Here is a 22311-nt window from a genome sequence, read left to right as displayed (position 1 = left end):
TTAGGTCAAAAAAACATGAGGACTCATGGGAACTTGGCTGACCGTTAACTTTTAGGACGAGCCTGTACCAGTCGTGATTTTAGGACGAGCCGTGCTGTCCGTCCGGCACGTCGGTGTGATTTTCTCCCTTGTTCAGCAGAGCTGCCAAAGGAAGTTTTGGTTTTGGCAGCTTGTCAAGGCAGAGAAAGGCCTTTGAAAACAGCCACTGCCGTTATTTTCACTTATGTGTGAAGTCTGTGTCATTGTCCTTCTCACTGCGTTGGGTCATTTAGCCCGTGACTCCCAGACATTTTGTTTGTCATCCTCCACAGCCATTTAAAGATATTCCAGACTACCTTTGGGGTTTGAGAGGAAACGTGTCCTTCTGCAGAAGAGGAAAGTGAAGCCATACTCCCAATGGGAAAATGAAGAGAAACTGAAAAACAGAGCCATTTGCAATGGCTCTGGATCAGGCTCAAACACTCAGTCATTGCTCTACACCACCAGATGACCAACAGTCTGGTTATGATTCTAGCATTACGATGGAAGTGGTTTGAAAGTAAACCCAGCAAAATGTGTAATTTTACACAAAATAAAAGCATTAATTAAATCATAAAGATTCTTTGGCAAGAACGAGGGTAGGGTCTTTTACATGTATTAAAGCTGGATTGACTTTTATATTATTAAATTGATAGCCTAATTTTAGTGAAATAATTGTGTGTTTTATTTGCTGTTTGTGTTACGCTGTTGATGGGTTGTGGACATACATATACATTTTACATAATATTTAATGCATTCTGCGCCAAATGACTTAAACAACTCATCAAAAAATAAATAAATAAACTAAATAACATCTTTTAACAGTAGCAAAGTTTAAAATTTAGCTTGGGATATAGAAGCACTTGCTTAAAATACATGGCCTGTGTGCTGGGAATAGACTCTTGTTTAATTTCATACGGCGAGGGAACAGATAGCCTATTTAACAATAGCAGGAAAGGGGGGTTTCAGTTAAAAATAATATCATAGAAGCAGTCGGTGAGACATTCGCTGAGGCATTGTTCTGCTCCAGGAAGCGGGACTTGTCAGGAGCGGGGTTCGGTAGCTTCACCAGGATGTGCCACAGCGTGCCGGACGGTGCTCCTGAGTTTGGCTTATCTGACCACAGATCTGCACCGATGCTGGCTCCCTGTCCAAACTCTCTGAGTCACGTTAGCTCTCCTCTTTCGGTTCTGATAGGATCGTGCACGTTTACTGCTTATTTCGTAAAGCATGGTGCAAAGATATAAATTTTTTTAGGTAAATAAAATAAAAAAATAAAAATAGCATTAGCCTGCAAACTATCCAGAACCATTTGATGCCTTACATGACTCTTGAGTCAATCGTTTTGGAGCACAGCTGTTGGAAAAACAATCAATATCATTAATATTTAGGCTTTTCTGATATTGTCAACAAGGTGATTGTGTTATCTTCCTCCTTAATGATTATCCAGTTGATCTGCTGTGCAAACCATACTTGTTTACAGTTGTTCACGTTAATGGGTGTCAGTGTGTGACAATTCATTTTCCCCCATTACACAATCCTGGTGATCAGCTTTGGCAGTATCCAAACCATCAGCACATAGGCTATTTCACTTTAAACATAAAAGTATCTGTGCATTTGGTTTGTTTGTGAACAAATGTTGCCAAACAATGAAAATATTGTTCTTCCATTGTACAGTGCATTAGTTAAACTTAAATTTGGCATTTGCAGAGTGGTACGCAGGATGCCATTGGTTAACTTGTTAGCAAACTGCTACTTGTATATTACTGTAGGTTAGTTTGCAGATGAAACTATTAAACCGTAATGCAAAGATATTTCTGTCAATGTGCTTGCTAATTATATAATTTCATCAGGTTAATTGTATTAAGTCAAGGCTGCTTCTGATGTCTCCTGATGCTGACTTCATCTATTTGTCATCAGGTTAATTGTATTAAGTCTAGTCTGCTTTAGATGCCTGGTGCTAGGCTACTGGCTGTGTCTAAGGCACATTATACTTACTCCAAATTACTCCAAGTGCTATACGCTAAATTAAAATGATTGTTCTTTGGACTTGTCAGCATCTTGGGGAGAGGCTTCGTTGTGTGTGTACTCTGTGTTATCTGTGAGGCGGGGAGTAGAGCCTGCCCGTTGTTTTTCATATTATCTGAGTTAAACATGCTGTATCTCTGCTAACGTTGTGTTTGTTGCATATCTCGTTGGGACTTGAGGTGAACTGAAGGACAGTAGTGCTGGTGAATAAATATCCCCACCATTTTAGCACATTGTCCTCTGTCCTCTGCACATTGTACTCTGTGTAGAAGTTAATGTAATGGACAGCACCTTCACTCAGCATAGCTGTGCTTACGGGCTGTTCCTCTGATCAGCAAGGACTCCGACTGTGCTGCTCTCGGCTCTTCCTGCCACTGTTCTTTTCCTCTGTCCTCTGTGAACCTTACAAACTCTCCCGCTAAAGGACTTAACAGTTGCCAAGCCAGGGGATTTAGAACGGTATGGATTATATGGGCTGGTCATGCTAGTTGCATAGCGGTCTGATTTTCTTATTCCATAATCTGTGTCGTTTCCGCCGCAGAACGCAATCCGTCATTTTTATTTATTTGAGGCCAATGCAGGTTAACTTCACTATTGGGAAATCTGAGGCTATTTTAAGGTCTTGTACATTTTGAGATGCTTCACTGAGGGATGTGTGATTTTCCAGAAAGTAGCCTAGCACTCAGAATAGGAAAGGCAAGAACAGAGGTTTCATCACATCTTCAGGCCTTTGTCCAAAAAATTGCACCGAGGCCCATTTTATTCATTCCCAATGCCAAAACGCAGCCTACTGTAACAAAAGGTTTGCAGCCCACTGCATATTCATGACATTTGGTTCAGGCGTACAGTGAACCTCTAGCACATAGAAATATACAGTATAATACAGAAAGCTGACACCACCCAGCATTTGCTCCTAGGGTTTTAGTAAGTAATAAATACATTTTTAATGAATAATAAACAGGTCTTCCCAAATGTTTCCTGTGACATGACCTCCCCAGGCACCTCTTCCTCCCTCTCTGTCTCTGCTCAACATCCTCAGCTTTGTTAGCTCTTTGTGTTAGTTCAGTTTTGTCAGGTGCTCACATACATCAGACTGACATTTCAGAGAGTGCCTACATATTTCTCCTTACAGATAAATACAGCGGCTGGTGTGGCATCGTCCAACTGGTTATAATGAGCGAGGCTCTCCTTCTTGGCTAGCATAGATTAGACAGCGCCTCTGTTACGACACAATGGATTACTATGAGGCCATGTTAGCAAAGAGTGCGGTGACTTGCAGTGGCAATATATTTTATTCTTTGGAGGCTAAAGTAATCAGTGGGTATGAAAACTGTTTCATTTAACGGGTGGTTGTAATGTTGTGAAATGACTAAACCACTGAGGAAAGCAAAGATCTGAGTTTTTTTGTGATCGTAAACCTGTAAGCTGTGCAATACTCTGGGTATGACCACAGTGTGGCTGACGCCCTCACTTTTTGACTGTCACATGATCTGCCACACTGTAATATCCAGAATAGCCATTTTGTGCATGGATTATTTTCAATCCCGTTTTCTATGAAAGATGCAAAAGGGTTTTCAGAATTTGGTCCCACCGAACAGCGATTTCCGCACTAAAGGAGCCAAAACTGCAGTACGGACATCAGGTTTAGGCTACCGTCTGTCCTTTAGCGTTCGGTCCAGTGTCATCCCCCTGTTCCGTTAAGTCATTTAAGGGAACGGAACTATTTCACTGGAGTGCTAATGATGTGAACTCATTACCTTCATTTTGAAAGAGATTGCATGTCTCTTTGTAACTGGGCACCTCTCTTAGTTAAGTTGCCTCTAAAAGCCATTCACTAAATGAAACGGGAGCTAAATCCTCCACAGGCCACTTTCCTGGAGCTGGGCCATTGCAGCTAACCGCCAGCACACAGCCGAGGTTCGAAACCGATGCGGTACAAAGCGACTGCGCCGATGAACACATTTTAGATTAGCTGCTAGTGTTGGAGCAGGGCTAGGATCACCTGCCCATCATCACACACTCAATAATGTGGACATTTTGCCAATACCGGAGTCATCAGCACGTTGGCTTGTGCACAAAACTGAAAGTGACTCATTTCTGCCTTCGCGTGAGGATGGAAGATTAGTGTTATTTATTATAAAGTGTTATTTTATGCGCTGGGATTTCTGAGATGTGCCAAAAAGGCCTCCACAGTTTGATACTTTCTGATGCTAAGCCAGACTATAGTTTTTCTAACACATCAGTGAATGGGTCGCGGCCTATGACGACTGTGGATGTAGATTTTTTGACTGTGCACGCACGTCAGTTCGAACACCCCCTCACCACCAGCTTCCACTGTAGCACTTTGTTGTCTCACAGTTTTTGTGTGAGAGACTTCACCCTGAAACCACAGAATCTTTCAGAATCAGTACCCATATTCCCCATATCTCGTTTGCACGCACAAAACCAGACGACTTCCGGTTTTTGACACACGCCCATGCCACATTACTCTGGGTACAACTCCTCCCTCCCCAGAGCGACGGCGTAGTCTCAGGGCATTGGCTGGGTGAATCAGCCGCTTCCGGTCTGTGTAGAGAGGAAGGGTGTTATCCTTGATAATTTTCTGGTTAAGGGAAGATGCATAGAAAGGTGTAGTATTATCATTGCCTTGAAGGGTGGCTGCCTGTATGTTGATCAAGAAGCACAAATACTTCAGGGGATGGTAACATAGCCTATGTCTTATTGAGCCTGCATACTATGCAGCTGATATAATGTTATACACACTATAACATCATATGTAGTTATTGAAATTTGCTTTGGGAATTTTTTTATGTTTTGCTATTTGTGTTTTGTTATCAGATATTAATTTTAAATAAAATTAAGAAATTAAATTACAGTACATTATCTTATTTGAGGGTGTAATGGATAAGGGCTGGCGCTAGGCTTGTATTACAATAAGTGCGACGAGTATTTGAGAAATGGATTGCTTTTCATTGCAGTATATAAATCTGTGAAAACAAGCATTGACGCACTAGAAGCATATTGACCTACCTTGTTAGTTGTTTAAACTATACCTTAGTGTTCCCATGTACATTAGAAAACAAGATCAAGTCTGGAGGGACTTTAGTCAGCTATATTGAAGTCAAGCAAGCGCAGTTGTACTAACTGGGTTTGTTTGTGCACTCAGATGAATGAGAAATGCAATCAGCCAAGCAGAATTTCCATGAGCAGCTTGGTTTTTAACTAGCCCTACATTCGCCACATTTCATGCATGTAGGATTGCATATCAAACCCAGCGTCCCCAACGCGCACCTTGTTATTTTGTTTGATACGACTACAGGCCTTGAGTTTCTAGTGCCAGAGAGTGGCTCATGGGGCCTTTTAATGAACCAAGGGATGTGCTGGAACGTTGGGTCCGAGCACTGTGGTTTTTGTGTCCCCACCCCCCCACTTTAATTAAATGTGCATCTTTAAGACGGGCTGAACGAGCGGAGGAGTGGAGCGCTAATGGAGGAAAGACCTGAAGGTAGGGAAAAGAGGAGGGAAAGCAGTGGCAGTAATTAAAGATGTCCCTCAGATTTCATACCAGGGAAGATGGCTGTTTTTATGGCAGAGGCGAGCTGGTATTCAGGGAGAGCTTACTGTACACTGAGCTCTAAAACCTCAGAAAGGCAAACTGTCTGGCTGCAATCTTTGCAAAGAACTTAATCTCATTGCGGCAGCCACTTCCTGTATAAATACCAGACCCAACACGATGGAAAAATTGATTTCAGTTTTGATCCACTGTCAGTACAGCGGCGTTCAGATTACTCTCCGAGGCACTGTTTAGGATGGCAACACCCGTCCTTTTCTGTCAGGCGTATTGAAAGAGAGACATTTCCCCCTTAAGAGCTTACGCAGCCAGTTTTGGTTCAGATCTTGAACATGGAGACCTCGATGTGGTGGGACACTGTTTTCTGTTGTAGGAGAATTTGCGTGAACTTACAGTGAGACCTACAGGTACTGCTTTCCCAGTTAGCGATGTGCTTCCAAGCCAGGCAAGTGCTGAGGTCAACTTGAAATGGTTAACAGATTATTAACAGAACTCAGCACGTTTAAAGATTTCTATGGTTTGCATACCATGGATGCCGAACATCCATAATAATAGAATTATGACCTCCCCTGCATTATAAGTACCCCGAAACCCGATGCACTTTAAAAAGATTTAGATTTAGAACCAAAGGTTTATATTGTTTGCCATGATTGTCAGTTGACATTGTGAAACTCGCACTGGCCACTGCAATGTGGAATCTCTTATTAAGCAACTTCTGTCAATTCAGAGGTTTCAGCTCAGTGCTCTTAGGGCCTTGTAGTTCTTTAGTTTGGTTGCTGAGGAAACGCAGGTCGCTGATAAGGACACAGCATGAATGGGGAGGCCATGATTTGTGTCACTGTTATCACCGCTCTATCTGACATGTGTCTGTTCCAATACCAGATGTTTGTAATTATTTTCCTTTGATTCATCCTATCAGTTCAAAGAGTCGTCAGTTGAAGTGTCATATTGCACACATGCAGGGGTTTGACAAGTAGGCCTATATGTGCAGACTAGCCTAGTCTGGAATCGCATCAGCCATTTTGAAGTTAGAACGTGTACTGGAAAACAAGAGGACCAAAGCACAAGCTTTCCATTTTGGCTCAAAAGCCCTGTAAGTCTGTCTGTATCAGTACATGCGGTTTTCCCTTCCACTAAAAATCTACATTACAGAGCCAGAAGATTTATAAGCAAGACCTTTAGAAGAACAGGGAATTTCAACCTTTTTTTGATCCCCCAGGGACCCCCACCCAGGCTCAAAGGCATTCAGAAGGCACACACCATAAGTTTTATTTCTCAAAATATTCTGCCAAATCTATGCATAGTCATCACATCATCACATATCATGTCTGCCCAGTGACCTTCCCTGCAGAAAACTCAGGTTTTAGATCAGGAATATTTCAGTGAACAAAGCCTGATGGCTTACACCAGTCTTAGTGACTTTCCCCCTTTACTGGTGCGTTTGTGATGTTTTCATGTTGTAATACAAATCTCCCGTGTTCTAACATGATCCGTTTAGCAGGACTTCCTCCAGGTCTAACCCCATCTAATTTGCTAATAATCTTACCCGGGATGTAATTAGCAGGCTTCTCAGAATCCGGAGACACACTGCGCCTAATCCACCACACAGGTTTTTGATCACAGCCCATAATTAAGAGGGATCTTATCTTTCAACTCCATGTTTATTAAACACTGGGTTTTACTGGCTCACTATGTTATCTGCATCCTCCAGTATGTCAATACTCACTTGTAACGCAAGAGAGTCACCTCTGCACTGTAAAATCTGATGGCTGAACATAATTGTTACAGAAAACATGATCATTAGTCATTTTTATACATAACATTCAGAAAATACCGATTTTTATAAACCCCATAGTCATGATGACAATAAAAATCATAATAACAGTTGGAGCCCCACATTTCTTGTCCAGTGTGCAGGATATAATATGATTTGTGTCTGTCAAACAGTCAGAATATTCAAAAAATATTCCCTTTAAACATTTCAGCCAGAGGGAGGCAATTAATGGAAGGCAAATGCGTACAGTCAGCAACTGTTTGAACTAATACTGGAAACTGTTATGAACTATAACTGGAAACTTAGGAAAGATTTGTTCAAACAAAGTTCTGAGATTTTCCAGCCATATTTGTGGATCTTGGACATTAGCAGGTTTTTCAGCCTGGTTTTGTGTTAGCAGGATCTGGGTGTTTTAGCCTGGTTTTGTGAAGGGCCAGGGATGTGACCTCGCGATAGTAAAATAAAATTGGAGGGGGGAGTGTTTAGTTAAACAGTCAGAGATCAAAAGTCTCAGACGATCTGATACTTTTGGTTTATCATCTGTTAAAATGGCCAGGGGCATCCTGTGGGACCAGTGCAGGCGTCTGCAGAGACGGCACCATCAGTGTCTGTTTCTGTGCCTGTTCAGCCAAGATAATGATCTCATCTGGATTCGGAAGGGAGGGGGTGGGGGGGTGCAGACGAACTGTCGACATCTGTCAGTGTGTCGCCAGATGCATTAATATGCACGTTACTCTGCGCAACAAATTACCCTTATTACAAATTACTCATTTCTCATTTCATGCTCTCCGCTAACCTCATCTCCTGAGTCTCTTCTGAATATCATTAGTCAACAAAAAATCTGTATGCAGCGTCTGATCTGCGCATTTCTGAATACAGGGTCTGGGTTTGGACACGCCCCCTGATCTGCGCATTTCTGAGTGCCGGGTCTGGGTTTGGACACGCCCCCTGATTTTTGCATTTCTCAATGCTGGATCTGGGTTTGGACACGCACCCTAACCACGGCATTGCATTTTGGGCTCTGGCAGAATGCCTGCTTTCCTTTTCCCCCCAAAGTTTGGCTTCACTGAGCACCTCAGATGCTGAAGACCCCCCATGACTCAGCCAGTGAAACCATGTCCTTCGGTGCTTCTGAGTTTTCTCCAACTCTACAGGCACTCATTCAAACACTACACTATACTGACAGGATAACACACTTACTGTAATATTAGGTAATAGTTGCAGGAAAAAAACTGATTAAAAAATGTTTCGTTAACTTGCAAGCGGTGTTTGTGTTTCTTACTATACGTGTTTTTGTTGTATTTGTACATGATCATTTACTATGTAAAGATAATCGCAGTATTTGTTTTCTGTGTCTCTTCAGTAGTACTTTGTCAGCATGCATTTGACTGCAGCTCTGTTGAACTGTGAATTATGTAAAGGGTTTTGCTCTACACTCTCCTCTGATGAAGAATTAATGATCCCTTTTAAAACGAGCCCCTGGCGTCATCCCTTTGACATCCCTGAATGAAAACAGAATGTCACCTCCCATTGTGAAGCAGCTTTGTTTTTTTTTTTCATATTTAGAACGATACACACCATATACAGCAAAAATACATAATCTGTGTTTATTTTATCTTAGTTCAGTTTTGAACTGTTCAGCTCTTTTATGACTTGACCATATCGGTCCCTTTTAGAACGTCAAATACGAATGTTATTACGATGTTAATTTTTAGATGTTTCAAAAAAAAAAAGAAGATATACAGTATAATTTTTTTGTCTCCTGTCTGTAAAAATATTTTCTATGGGCTCATTAAGTGAGGAGGCAATAGTTCAGTTTTGTGTGAGGAGGCTTGGACTGGCTGACTGAAAACCGATTGGGCTGAGCCAGGCCCTGCACTGTACCAAGTGTAGGTGCCTTAACAATGTCCACTTGTCTCAGTGCTAAATGTCACTAAAATTTTAGTTCCCAGCACAGGGTTTCTCGAACTCCTTACGTGCTTGCATTTCAGTCAACACTGTGATGTATCTGCATGCATTCAGGTTGCGTGGCAGTAAAGTTTGAGAACCTGTTTTGTAATAGATTATGTCTGCTGGTTCCCCTGCATTGCATAACTCAAGGGAAAGAGGCATTGCACTGCCTTTGAGTTAATGATCTTTGTCAATATACACTCTGCACTCTGTTGCTGACAGATCACTGTCTGATTTGTATTGCTGGTAGTCCTTGCATTGTCATTGGCTTTGGCCCTAACCACACAAGTTCTTTGAAGGTAATGCACTAATTTGGGAATTAATAAAATAATTGATATACTGTTTGATGTACACATAGCATGTTCATAATATATATATTTGTTTAATCTGAGATACACAATGAAATGCAACTCTGTTCAGAATTTAGTGATACGTAGGCTTCTCGTTGGCGTGTGAAGGTTAATTTAGCGCACACACCTACGGTGTATTTCAGTTGGTTAAAAGTAATGGAAGAAGGTGACAATGGACGCGTGCGAGATATATTGGCTTGGTGTGCAAGCGTAACATCACTATTGTTAGAAACAATGGCAGAAGGTGAGATATATCGGTTTTGTGTACAAGTGTAACACATCGCTGTTGTAAGATGCTCGGGCGCAACAAAGAACAATGAGTGGACGCACAGCAGCTGCTGGAGTGTGGTGAGTCGTCTTGCTCATTCTTTCCTTAATACAGAATACCCATACAGATAATAGCCCCCTTTGTCGTCTCACAAATCCATAATTGTCTGTTCTGTTTGCGGAAAAGAATACAATGGTAACTCTGTCGCACTAGATTGATGCCATACATCACACAGAGCCAAGCGTTTTTTCAACACGCTGTTACCAAAGAGCTTGTTTATTTTGGAGGAAAACGGGTCACCATGCCAATAAAATGCTCCAAGGTTTGCCAGCCTATTCATCAATCCCAGGTTCAAAGGGACCCGTAGCCTGCCGCTTCCAGTAATGCGAAACCCTGTACCTGCGTCCTGTGAAGAAAACAAACAGAGTCAATATTGGCTTTGGTTGCTGACTTTCAGCACAGAGTGTAGCTGTAGCGCGTAGAGCTTGGTTTGATACTGAGAGATAGAGCTGGTGTTTCAGGAGGTTTATCTTTGCCCACGTGGGATTTTTCCCAGTCCTGCTCCTGCCTGGAGTTCTCAGGAGCAGGGGGGCGGGACTGAACGGTTTTACCTGCACGGGCGCGAGCCGCGTAGGGGGGCGGCGCCGAGGACTGGCCAATGAGGGCCTTTAGGTGCGGCTAGCGGCAGCCGCCACGCTAACCGGATGCCGTCGGTGTCAGGTCACGGCGTTCTCGTGGCTGTGAGGTGTGAAAGCCGTGCGCGGTTAGGGATAAAAGGGATCGATCGTCACGTAATCGCCTATTAGCCCAGTTTGTTCCGCCGAATCGGCTCACCGTGCTCGGCCCGCCTCCCGCTGAGGTAAACGTCGACGCGGCGACGCTCAAACCGCGTACCGCCAGACCTGGCCAAACTCGCGGTTTTCCCAGCATTCAGGCGGGGGTTGTGGAGCGGTTCCGTCTCTTTGGGCAGATAACTCTGCCGGTGGGACGTGGGGTCAGAGGCCAGGGACAGTCCAAGGCTGCGTTTATTTTTCCTGTGCGTTTCTGTGGTAACAGTTCGACAAATGAGGGAGGGTTACATGATCTCACTTTCAAAAACTGGTCGTTTATTCTATAAATATTTGTAAATGTCATAATCATAATTTATAATTTATGCTGTATCCTGTCAGCATGAAGAGAATCAGAATCATATCACTTGGAACACAACTTTTCCTCTCAGGCTTTATGATCTTTGAACCGTAGTTTATGATCTTGGATCATAGTTTATGATCATTGGATCATAGTTTGATTATGTTAATCAAATTGTTAGCTACGTAACTCTAGTTTAGTACTGACGAGACAGATTTGCTGTCCGTGTCATCGCATGCAGACTAAGAACTGCGGTTTGTTTCTAATATATTTCACTTTGTGTTCTACTGAATTGTTTGTATTATTGGTATCTGACAGTCAGATACTGCCGTGACTGCTGTTTTTCAGTGTGTTTCACCCCCTGAGTGCTTAGTGTAAGTCATTGATTGGCTAAACTGTCAAACACACTTTGTCTCCAAGGCCTTAATTGGCTGCCGATTGAAAGGAAACCATAAAAACCTGCAGACACCGCATGTCCTCCAGGGCTGGAGTTTGACTCCCCCGGTCGGCATGATTATAATGATTGAAGACTCTAACGGCCAACTGACAGACTGTATGAAATCTCAGCCTTGTAGTTACACTCAGGTGGGTGTTTTATATTAATTGCAATCTGTTTTGGCCTGAAGTAGTAACGCTGCCACAGTCTAAGAAGACGACGATCAATAAAACATTATGTCATTATCCTTCCGTCCTTTTGCTACAGGGTGAGAGACATGCCAGTTTTCATTTCAACCCTAATTTGGCACACCTGACTCTTCTTCTAATTAGCAGCTCAACCTGATGGCTAGCTGTTGAATGAGGTGCAATTTGTTAGGGCTGGAGTTAAAACCTGCAGGTCAGCAGATCTGCAGGAACAGGGTTGGACAGCCCTTTGCTGGACAATCAGGCATGTGTTTGAGAGTGTTCCGGGGCGTGTTGGTTTGAGAGTGTTCAGGGACGTGTTCCAGAACACGGTCTGATGGCGGTGTCTCTTCCGTCCGCGCTCAGGTGGATGGAGGCCTGCTTGGAGGAGGAGCTCCCGCCCCCCACGGAGCTGGAGGAGGGCCTTCGCAACGGAGTCTACCTGGGCAAACTCGCCACGTTCTTCGCTCCCAAGATGGTGTCCGAAAAGAAGATCTACGACAGAGACCAAGCGCGTTATAAGGTAGGTAAATTAACACCATAACACCTTGCGAGCGTGATTCTCACACACCTTATATCTGACAGAAAGTAGCATTAATAATATTTTTCCTTAAATAACTTTGTATCTGAATTCACGGATGGCGCACTCCCATAGGGGCAGTTTAGTCAAAACTTAACGGAACTTTCCGGAGTTCATCAGGCCTGACGTGAAAATCGGTGAAGCGTTTTGATGGACGTTCCAAAGCCAGCCTACAGGGGAAGCGCGGCTGCTGCACATCTGGAAGTCTGTCTGGAGCCCCACACTGCACAGTGTCAAACAGGAAGCCCTGGGCCCAATCCCATCCCCACCATAGATGTCCCATTTCCTGCAGAGCGCCCCCCCAACCCCCCATTGGGAAGCGACGGGGGCGGGAAGGGCAGCCTAGCAGCTGTGCTGACAGCACAGAACCAAACACACACTCTCTCCCAGGACACGAGTCACACACTGCCCGGGAAAAGACCGCTAGCATCCATAGAGAGGGCGGAGGGCAAAGGTCAGAGGTCACGGCAATAATGTGATAAGACCTGGTATATGGGTGACCTGAGCAAAGCACTTTACCGTCAGCGTTGTTATAATGACGTGAAAAGGAGCGAAATGTCTGCCCCGTGTCAGTGATTTACTGTACATTTTCCCATGCTGAGTTCATCGTCCTCTCTGGTGTGATTCATTTCTGTTCAAAATGTCTGTCTCTTCACGTTTTTTTAACATTATATGACTTCTTCAAGCTATTCATAAAAGTGTTTAGTACTTATTCATGTCCCCTAACCAATATTGCTGTACATACATCAGTCCTTTACATGAAATTAAACCTCTTCAAGAATGGGTATAAAGTGCGCTAATGTTGAATCTTGATGTTAATATGCGGAGGAGATAGTGTGGTTCTGCTGTAAGTGTGCTTTGAAATGGAGCATAAAGCAGATGCTTATTTTCCTCTTAAACAGCTTATACTGTGAACCAGTCCCCATAGAAATGATTGATACTTCCAGCCAATGCTTAAGATATTATGTTAATCATAGGGATTTACTCGCATATTATGCAGTATAAATTACATGACTGTGTAAATTACACGGCTTTGCTTACTAAGCAACAGTGTAACTGCAGTAAATTGACCATTTTCTCATGGATGTCAAAAGCTAGCAAGAAGTAACTGCGCAGTCTCCATAGACGCATCACTGTTCCTCTTTCTCGTCCCTCTTACTGTTTTTGAGAGATTCAGGAGCTCTTAATCCAGTACAGAGAGCCCCTTAATTTGCAGAAAATCCCTGTTACAGTGCAGAAATGACGCTGCTTTTGTTTGAATTGTTTCCAGCGCACGGGACTTCACTTTCGACACACGGACAACACAGTGCAGTGGCTGAGAGCCATGGAGTCTGTGGGACTGCCCAAGGTACAGACCACCGTCTTCTCCTTAGCTACGGACCGCCGTCTTCTACTTAGCTACAGACCACCTTCTTCTCCTTAGATACAGACCGCCGTCTTCTCCTGAGCTACAGACCGCCTTCTCCTGAGCGTTCCTCCAGACTGCGGTGTTAGCTATCCTTAGGGTGATGCATGGTTAGCTGCAGCGTTGCACCAGTGGGGGTTGCATTGTTGCCCAGGGGTGTGGGTTTTAGTCAGATGGGTGTTTCTCAGAGCAGGTCTATCTGCAGAATGTATGGCGTAGTTCTTCAGTACGCCTCAACTCAATTTTTTGTACTTTTTCAAGTACAACTACGTATTTTGAGCTTTTAACTGTGTGAAACATTACCTTTGTAAAATGTCATCATTGTGATGCTTTAATGGACTCATAACTTGGAGGTGAATTGCTTTTTGCCTAAACCTTCCCATTTAGCTTGAGAATCTGTTAAGTGTTGCTAGGATTGACATAAATGTGCTATTTACAAGAGAAGACAGAAGAAAAGGAGAGAGAAATGCAGGGCTATAGAATGATGCGGAGGCTTACGTCATCTGTGTCGCTTGATCTTAACAAGTCGAAGCGTAGTCATGACGTTGTAAATAGCCTGCTGAGCAGACCCCTGCCTGCGTGTGAGCGCAGCTGTGGGCGTAGGGGGTCAGCGCCCGTGTCCAGCCACAGGGCCTGCTGGGAAATGGCGGTCTGGTCTGGCGCGGTCTGGTGGAGGTCCTGAGAGAGAGAGAGCAGCTGGGGGAAACCGGCGGGATCTGGACGACAGTCCTGCAGGAAGCTGCTTTTTCTCACACGGTGTCAGACGCCACGGACGCCGTTAGACTCGCCCAGCCGTCCCGCAGATTACGGCTCCGCTCCCACGGCACGAACCTGGAGTGATATTCACAGAGAGCTCCCCTCACAATCCACACCATACCCTTCATCAGCCCTGGCCCAGAATGGAGCTTGTGTGTATGTTGCGTGACTCTTGATGTACACTAACTCAACATATCGCTGAACTCATAAACTGCACGCGATGCATAATGTATGCCTGTTGAAAGAGATGCTATAAACTAGCATCTGTTGTTATTATGTGTCATGAGTAGATTCTCGTAGGTTTCAGTCCACACCGTATTGAAATGAGGTGAGCAGTGTTTGAGGGACTTGTCAGGCATGTCTGCTTATTGTCACATGACATAAACTAAGAATAGTAATAAATACATCAGCAGTAGTAAAAACAGACTGATGAAATAGTGAAGGATGGCTTAGTTCACTTGCACTCAATGTGGTGTGGAGAAAATTGTTTCAGCTGTTCTTGTCTATTTGAGGCACTCATGTTCATTTATGCATCTATTGTGATCTATGCATATGCATCTATTTTATGCTTTGAACTATTTAATAAGAAACAGACAGAAATTTCTGCTGTATTCTCAACTCGTTTCTGTATGGTTTGTGGGTCTTTTTCTACATGTTGAGTCCCATTGTATCTCCACCATTTGCACCGGTACATTTTTGTACAGGATTATAAGGATGACATAAAGATCAACAGAATTATAGGGACTAATGTGGTTCATTCACCTTTTCAGATATTCTATCCGGAAACGACTGACGTGTACGATCGTAAAAACATGCCCAGGGTGATATACTGCATACATGCGTTAAGGTAAGACAGTCTTTTTTATGTTAAAAGCAGAATCAGGTGGGAATTTATACATCTCAAATATGGAAAAAAAAAAAAATCATGAAACAGGTTTGTGTATGTCCAGGACCTGAACTCAGGCTGCTGTAGGCCGACCCATCAAGCCGATAGGGGGCTTCCTGTCTGCGTTGAGTCATTTCCTGTAAACAGATATGTTTTCCCTTCGCCATTTGTCAAATGGTGGAACCTGGACTGTTTCATGTCCTCTCTCATTAACAAATGGTGTCTTGAGTCTAGGCTTGAGTAATGTAGTTTCCACGTCACCAGTGCTCCTGTTCCTGGATTTATAAAGCAGTCAAAAGATATATGTGCATAGTTTTTAGACATTCCTACTCTTTGGATGACACACAATAGGCTTAAATCAAACCCACTGATTCTGCTTGTGGACTGGGCTATTGTCCTTGCCGAGGTAGCAGATACAGTTTTTAAGGGAAAAAAGATGCTTCAGGCCCTAACATTTGGCAAAACCTCTAAGTTAGAAATCTGTTCTGGAATGATGCGGTTCCCAGTAAGTTTCTCAAAATGAAGGAAGTGAAATTCTAATGCAGAACTTCAGTTGGAACTGAGCCTTATGGTCAGGTGAGACCAATTTTTTTTTTTTTCTTCTCACTCACCAGTGGTGGGTTTGACACCAGAAGTAGGATGATATTGTTGAACAGCATATGAAATCTCCAGTGAAATATGTAAACCTATACACCTGGTTTTTTTTTTTTTTTTTTTTTGCATTTACACATTCTTGGGCTGTTGCTAAAGGCAACACTACGATGCCAGTAATTTTGAAGGGCATGGTATGTACAAATCAAATGTGCTCTTTTGCTTTAACAAACACAAGTTGATATGCCTTTTCTGGCTTATCGTGCACCCTCACCCTCACCCCGCCTGTGTAAGACTGAGTCATGTGACTCAGGCCCCGCCTTACATGTAGTATGTTTAATGAAGGCATAATAAAATAAAAGGTTGAGCCCAGTCCATGCTGCAGAGTGTCCTTCATGCTCTACATAAAAGTCCAGTAAAGTCCTTGAGCCCATTTAGGCCACGCCTTCAAATTGCTCTGTAGTAAAGTGTAGCTACTTGGACACTTTACTCCAGTTAGGTGGCTGCAAATTAAAAGGGTGTGGAGTTATTTGCTTTTATGTCTCAGAAAAAGTGCTTTTTTTCCCCCTGCCAGATTAAAAATGTTCCCAGCATGCTTTGAGCCAGATGGCTGTTTCCAAGTCTCACAAGTTATTATGTGCAGTCATATGTCAGTTTGAACCTGCTTTTTTTCATTCTACTCCACCATTAAATATCACTGCATAAGACATCTACCTAAATATACAGAATGACCTGTAAAGGCATAGTTTTATTTAGTTGGTTTCCTTTGTTCATATAAAATAATATGAACAATTAAGAAATTAAAATAGAAATGACAAAAATTGAAAACCTCTATCTGTAGGGCTTATGAATTATTTTTGTGAATTTTTTTCTTTTTTGTTAAGGTAGATCAAATATTATAAACGTGTTTGTGTAATTTCACAGTTGTGTGCATCCCTTCTCTTTTTTTGCTTTCTCATTGGTGCAGGAGAACAATAGGCGGAGGTCTGTAACGCAGCTGTTGTGTATAGCATTATACTGCCCTGTGTGTGCTCCACTTTTCCCCTCATGATAGGGCATGGGAGATGTGCTGCTGGTGACCTGGCAGTAAGCATAAGCTCTTTTGTTCACAGGGCTTATGCGCTAGGTTTACATGCCTGGTTTGTGTGCAAGGTGTGTACAATCGCTCACTTTAACAGGGCCGCATAATCACAAAATGTGTGTTTACCACAATTTGTGCTCTTGCAGTTGTTCGGTAATGTACCACCAACATGAAGCTATGATTATACAACTTTTTTGTCAGTGTGTGTGTGGTCTGGTGTGACACAGCAGGAAATATAATCGGTGGTATTTATTCTGACCATCCCATAATTAAATCCATATTGACATCTTGAGTGACTTGAAATGACACAACTCTTGAATGTCCGGGACTCTAAAACGACTTGTTTACAAAGCTTTCAGTTCTCATTTTAATTTTGGAAATGATGCTCGTTTTCTGCTGCGTAAATGCACGTTTGAACTCTGAATTGTGTTATTGTTATTGAAAAGTTCAGCAGGTAGTTTTGCACTGGGACCTCGTGTACAGTTTAAACGTTTGCTTGACCTCTGATTAATTCCGATGAACGATGGGTCACGCGTACCCGGCGGGTGAGATCGTCTGAAACGCTGAGCGTTTGCCCGTCGTGTAAATGGACCCGTGACATTCTAAAGTCCGCTCAAGGCCGCGAATGTGGCGGGAACACGAGCACACGGAACATACGTGTTCTTTGGTTTTTAGGCGCTGAGTTTGCCTCAGCCCACCACTGTGTACAGGATATAATTTCCCGCCTCCATGCAACTCCATATAAATGACGTCGCGAATCGGCTACCGACTTTCTGTCTCAGTTTGCTACTTGATTGGATTGTGTGAAAGTGGGATTCCTGCAGCATTCGATGCTACAGAGCTTGATGTGATGTCAGAGTAGCCTTTAGTTCACTATGCAAGTTCAAACAAGGCCGCTCCTGCATGCCCATATTCACTGTATAAATGACATTGCTCATATCATAAATATGACTGGACCGCGGTGGAGTCTACGTGACTGTGGTGCAGTCGATGCTGAAATGCAATTGTGCAAGCAAATGACCTTTCTAATATTGATCTTTGCAAAGTTGATGCGAGATTCTGTGAAAATCCCAAACAGGCAAAACAAACTGAGAAACAGCGCCCTCCGATGGCAGGTAAAACCTGGCGTGCGCTGTGTACAGAACGGGTCCCTGTTGCCCCCAAGTGGGGGATGAGTAGAAAATCGTCTGTGTGTTTAAACAAGACCTGACTGAATGACAGGAAATGCATTACCAGCCTTACAGTTACTTGTCGGTCAGGATTGTGTTTTTCAATTTGATTTCTGAATGTTTTTATAGAGCCTTCGGACTCTTCACAGACTTGTAAAAGTTTAACATGTGAAAGATTTCACAAGATGGCTGTGATTAAAACCCTTTATCTTTGTGCCGGTGTCTTCCCGCCAAAAAGAAAAGCGCGGTTGTTTTTTTGTGCTCTGACGGGCCTTCTGAGGAAGTGCTTCCTTCCTCCGCGGGCCGACGGCGCTCGCCCATCTCGTGCTGCCACGCTCTTGGCTGCGCCTCACTTCCTGAACCAACCCCGTGACGCTGGCGACCGGAACGCGTCTCTGAAGCTCCGCCGTGCTCTCATTGGTCAGAATAATAACGTCACGGCGCACTAGGTTGGGCAATAACTGTTATTACAGCGTGCCATATGGTGGAGTGTGGGGGGGGGGGGGGGACACGTGGAAATGAAATTAAAAGAAAACATGGGGGCTATTTCCGGACGTGCCGGAGACGTGGGCGTTGGGGCTGGGGGGGGTAAGCTTGTGTCCTGAGTCAGATAACAGGCCTAACTAAATTTAACTTAACTAAGCTTCCGTGAACTGGGAGCTCCCTTCAGCCGAGCTGTGTTGCCGCGGTTACCGTCAAGGTTATGCAATTAAACCTTTGTCCTCCCCCACCAGCCAGGCCCGACGGCAGACTCCCAGCATTACAGGCCCGTGTTCTCCCGCTGGGGTCAAAGGTTGTATGCGAGCCTGATAGCTCGCGCTTCAGTCACGTAGACGCAAGTGACACACCGCCCCCCCCCCCAGCCCTTCAATAATTCATACCCATTTACCCACAAACAGAACGGCCCGTTAAATTTTAATGCAGTTTCCACTCGCACCCTTCCTAGTCTTGCGTAGGGTCCAAGTGTTCCGATCTTTGTGTCCGCACTGCTGTCCCTGTGCCTGTTTGGTTGTATCTCCGCACTGTAGCATGGGGTTATATAGCACATATACATTCAGATGGTGGTTGTCAATTATATTTGTGAAAACATCAAATGCTTTGTTTTAATTAGGCTATGTTTTTCCATCTTGTAATATTTTAAGAAGGTAACTGTTGAATAAATGCTGTTTAAATGTATGATATTTTTGTTCTCAATGTATTTAACACATTGTTTCAGGAAGAGTTGATTAAAACAGTTTTTTTTAAACATCTTTATATTTGAGCTTTTGATGGGGGCGAGTCTGTTCACGCCTCCCCTCCTCTCCCTGTCACATCACATTAAGGCCATCTCTCTTCACGTTCTATTTCAGCCTGTACCTGTACAAGCTGGGAATAGCGCCTCAAATCCAGGACCTGCTGGGGAAAGTGAATTTCACAGGTGATCCCCGCACGCTTTCCTACCCACGCCACCGCGGCTTCCGTCACGGTTCACTCGAACCGGAGCCCCCGCGGCCTGGGGGGGGTTACGTCTGCGCTTCTGCTCATGATTGATCGCGGCGTTTTTAGGGGGGCGGACCGGTAGCTAAAGGTCGTCAGGAGCCTCCCACGGCTTATTAAGAGCCGCTGGAAGGAAGGTAAATCAGGAGCCGAAAGCGGCGTTTAGCGAAGGAGCGGAGGCGCGGGCCTAGCATGAGCCTCGAGGCGACTTCTCTCAGTAATTGAAAATGCTCCGTAATCGTTTCTCCGGCGTGTAAGATTATGATTAATGGATCTCTGTAGGGCTTAATGACAAGTAATTACAAGTTTCTGTGTGTTTTTTTCTTTCTTTGCCTAATTGAAACAGCTGCTATCGTTGTGTTTTCTGAGTACCGAGTTTGGGTAATTAGCTGTATTCACGGAAATAAGGTCGAGCGTCGTGAAGTTATTGTGTTTGCCCTTGTGGTGTCACAGAAAAAAAATTGCAGCCTTCGTTGGAGAGATAAGAAATTTCCTGTTCCGAGCGTAGTACATGAATTACGTTTCAGTGAATAAGCACTGATAAGAATACTAATTCACTGTAAACCTGGGACAGGAAGGCACTGAAGTTTCAAGAAAGTTATCAGCTCTTACTTTGTTTAAACAAGCCTCATTTAAGAGTCAGATTTGTCCATTGAAAATATACGTGTGACTGTGCGTTGAGGTGTTTTGCCTTATTTGCGTGTGATTAATTTCCCATCCACAGAGGAGGAGATCAGCAATGTGAGGAAAGAGCTGGATAAATACGGGATCCAGATGCCGACCTTCAGCAAGATCGGAGGCATCCTGGCCAATGAGCTGTCCGTGGACGAAGCTGCCCGTAAATAAACCTCTCTCCAATATTTGAATGTTATATTTTACAATATTATTATCTTCAGCTTCCTATTGCATATCTCTGTTAATACCACAAATTGTGTGCACACCATTGGCCTTTACATGTGAGCCTATGGGAAGGTGGATGGATGGTGGTGCAAACTCTTCAGCAAAGGTTTTGCTTTTGCTTTCGACTGTGGATCGAGTTTGTTTAACTGTCTGTCTTAGAGGCACAAGCACCTCAGTTTTGGGGGACCGAGTTCCCATGGCGATACGAAAGCAGTTACAGTAAATATTCCCCAGCCAAGCCGCCCCCTGTTGCGTCTGCCATTATGCCGCGGTTGACCTGTCTCCCCATTGTTGCCTGGGCAACCAGTGCACGCCGCAGTCATCGCCATCAACGAGGCGATAGACAAAGGTCAGGCGGAGGCCACGATGGCGGCGCTGAACAACCCCAACGCCATGCTGAGGAACACGGAGGCCCCGCTGGCACCGGAGTACCAGCGCACCCTGAGCCAGGCCAAGAGACGCAAGGAGGACAGATCCGCCGGCCAGGTAAGACCCCCGCGCCATGCCGAATATCATAGACCCCCCCCCACGCTGTGGCAAGTACCATGGAGCCCCCCCACTCTACGCCAAATATCATAGACCCCCTCCCCCCACCCTGCGCCCAATACCATGAACCCCCCCCACCCCCCGCATTGCGCCCAATAGCATAGATCTCCCCCCCCACGGTGCGGAAAATACCATGGACCCCACCCCCCCCCCACCCCCTGCACCCAATACCATGAACCCCCCCCCCCCCCCCCCACGTTGCGGAAAATACCATGGACCCCCCTACACCGTGCCCAGTGCCATTGGCCGGACTGCAGGACTTGGCCAACATTATATTTACATAATGTTAAGGCTAACACAGATAGTACATTATAAATGCATCAGTTCATATTAAAAAAAGCAACATTTTTGAGAGAGGGACTATTACCGTATCTCTAGGCTCATATAGAGACATGCAGAACCTGACCCTGGAGCATCTGTACCCTGTTATAACCGCATTTGATTCCTGATTTAACTGGTTCAACAACACTACATAGTGCTGAAAGTTAGTTTTCCAGTTATTTTGTTTAAGTAGACCTGGAAAAGTACCTTTTAGGACCAGGATTGTGGCGCTCCTGAAGTTGAGGCTAGTATCAATTGCTCAGGCCACAGTGTGGTAATAAATAAACCGCAGCAACCCAAAGTACCGTGGTACAGTGTCAGCTCGTGCTTTATGTACGAAGGAAGGTGCAATTCAATTGAGGTTTTTAGTAATTGAACCATAGCCCTGGTGAAATCCTGTGTTTATTTATGTATGAACGGCATTACCCGATGTCCTCCACTGAGAGAAACGGTTGAGGGGGTGGGAAATTACTCCGAAGACGCAGCGCGACAAAAACCGCTGCACCAGAACTCCCTGCTGGCGCTTTTTCTGAAGGGCTCGCGTTCCGGAATGCGCCGCGTCAGCCGAAAAAGCGGTAATGGGAAAGCAGCTCCTTCCCCGCGTACGCCGCCCCCGTGGGGAGCGGCTGTCCATCACGCTCGATTTCCCAGCGGATCGACAGAAATTAAGCTGACGCTGTTTGTGTTTGCCCTGCTAGGACTCTGCAAGGTTTCTGCTCGCACAGTAAACTCCGCCCGCTTCGTCCTCCTGCAAATCCCTTTCCTTTTTTTTTAAAGTTACATTACATTACATTTCATTACAGGCATTTATCAGACGCTCTTACCCAGAGCGACTTACACAATTTTTTACGTAGCATTTACATTGCATCCATTTATACAGCTGGATATATAC

The 22311-nt window shown here is 44.3% G+C and overlaps 1 protein-coding gene across 3 annotated transcripts in view; it reads left to right on the top strand.

Moving 5' to 3' along the window:
- Positions 1 to 22311, top strand: part of iqgap2 (IQ motif containing GTPase activating protein 2) — a 63043-nt gene that overhangs the window by 11550 nt on the left and 29182 nt on the right. For all 3 annotated transcript variants that reach the window (XM_035436191.1, XM_035436192.1, XM_035436193.1), the window contains 6 exons: positions 12075 to 12231; positions 13559 to 13636; positions 15220 to 15296; positions 19526 to 19593; positions 20377 to 20490; positions 20860 to 21038. In XM_035436191.1, the coding sequence (XP_035292082.1) occupies positions 12075 to 12231; positions 13559 to 13636; positions 15220 to 15296; positions 19526 to 19593; positions 20377 to 20490; positions 20860 to 21038 (673 nt within the window). The remainder of the gene's footprint in view (positions 1 to 12074; positions 12232 to 13558; positions 13637 to 15219; positions 15297 to 19525; positions 19594 to 20376; positions 20491 to 20859; positions 21039 to 22311) is intronic.

Source organism: Anguilla anguilla, chromosome 10 (genome assembly GCF_013347855.1).
Source record: "Anguilla anguilla isolate fAngAng1 chromosome 10, fAngAng1.pri, whole genome shotgun sequence".
Lineage (NCBI taxonomy): Eukaryota > Metazoa > Chordata > Actinopteri > Anguilliformes > Anguillidae > Anguilla > Anguilla anguilla.
The sequence above is the reverse complement of the archived record's forward strand: the minus strand, read 5'-3'. Positions and strand labels throughout refer to the sequence as shown.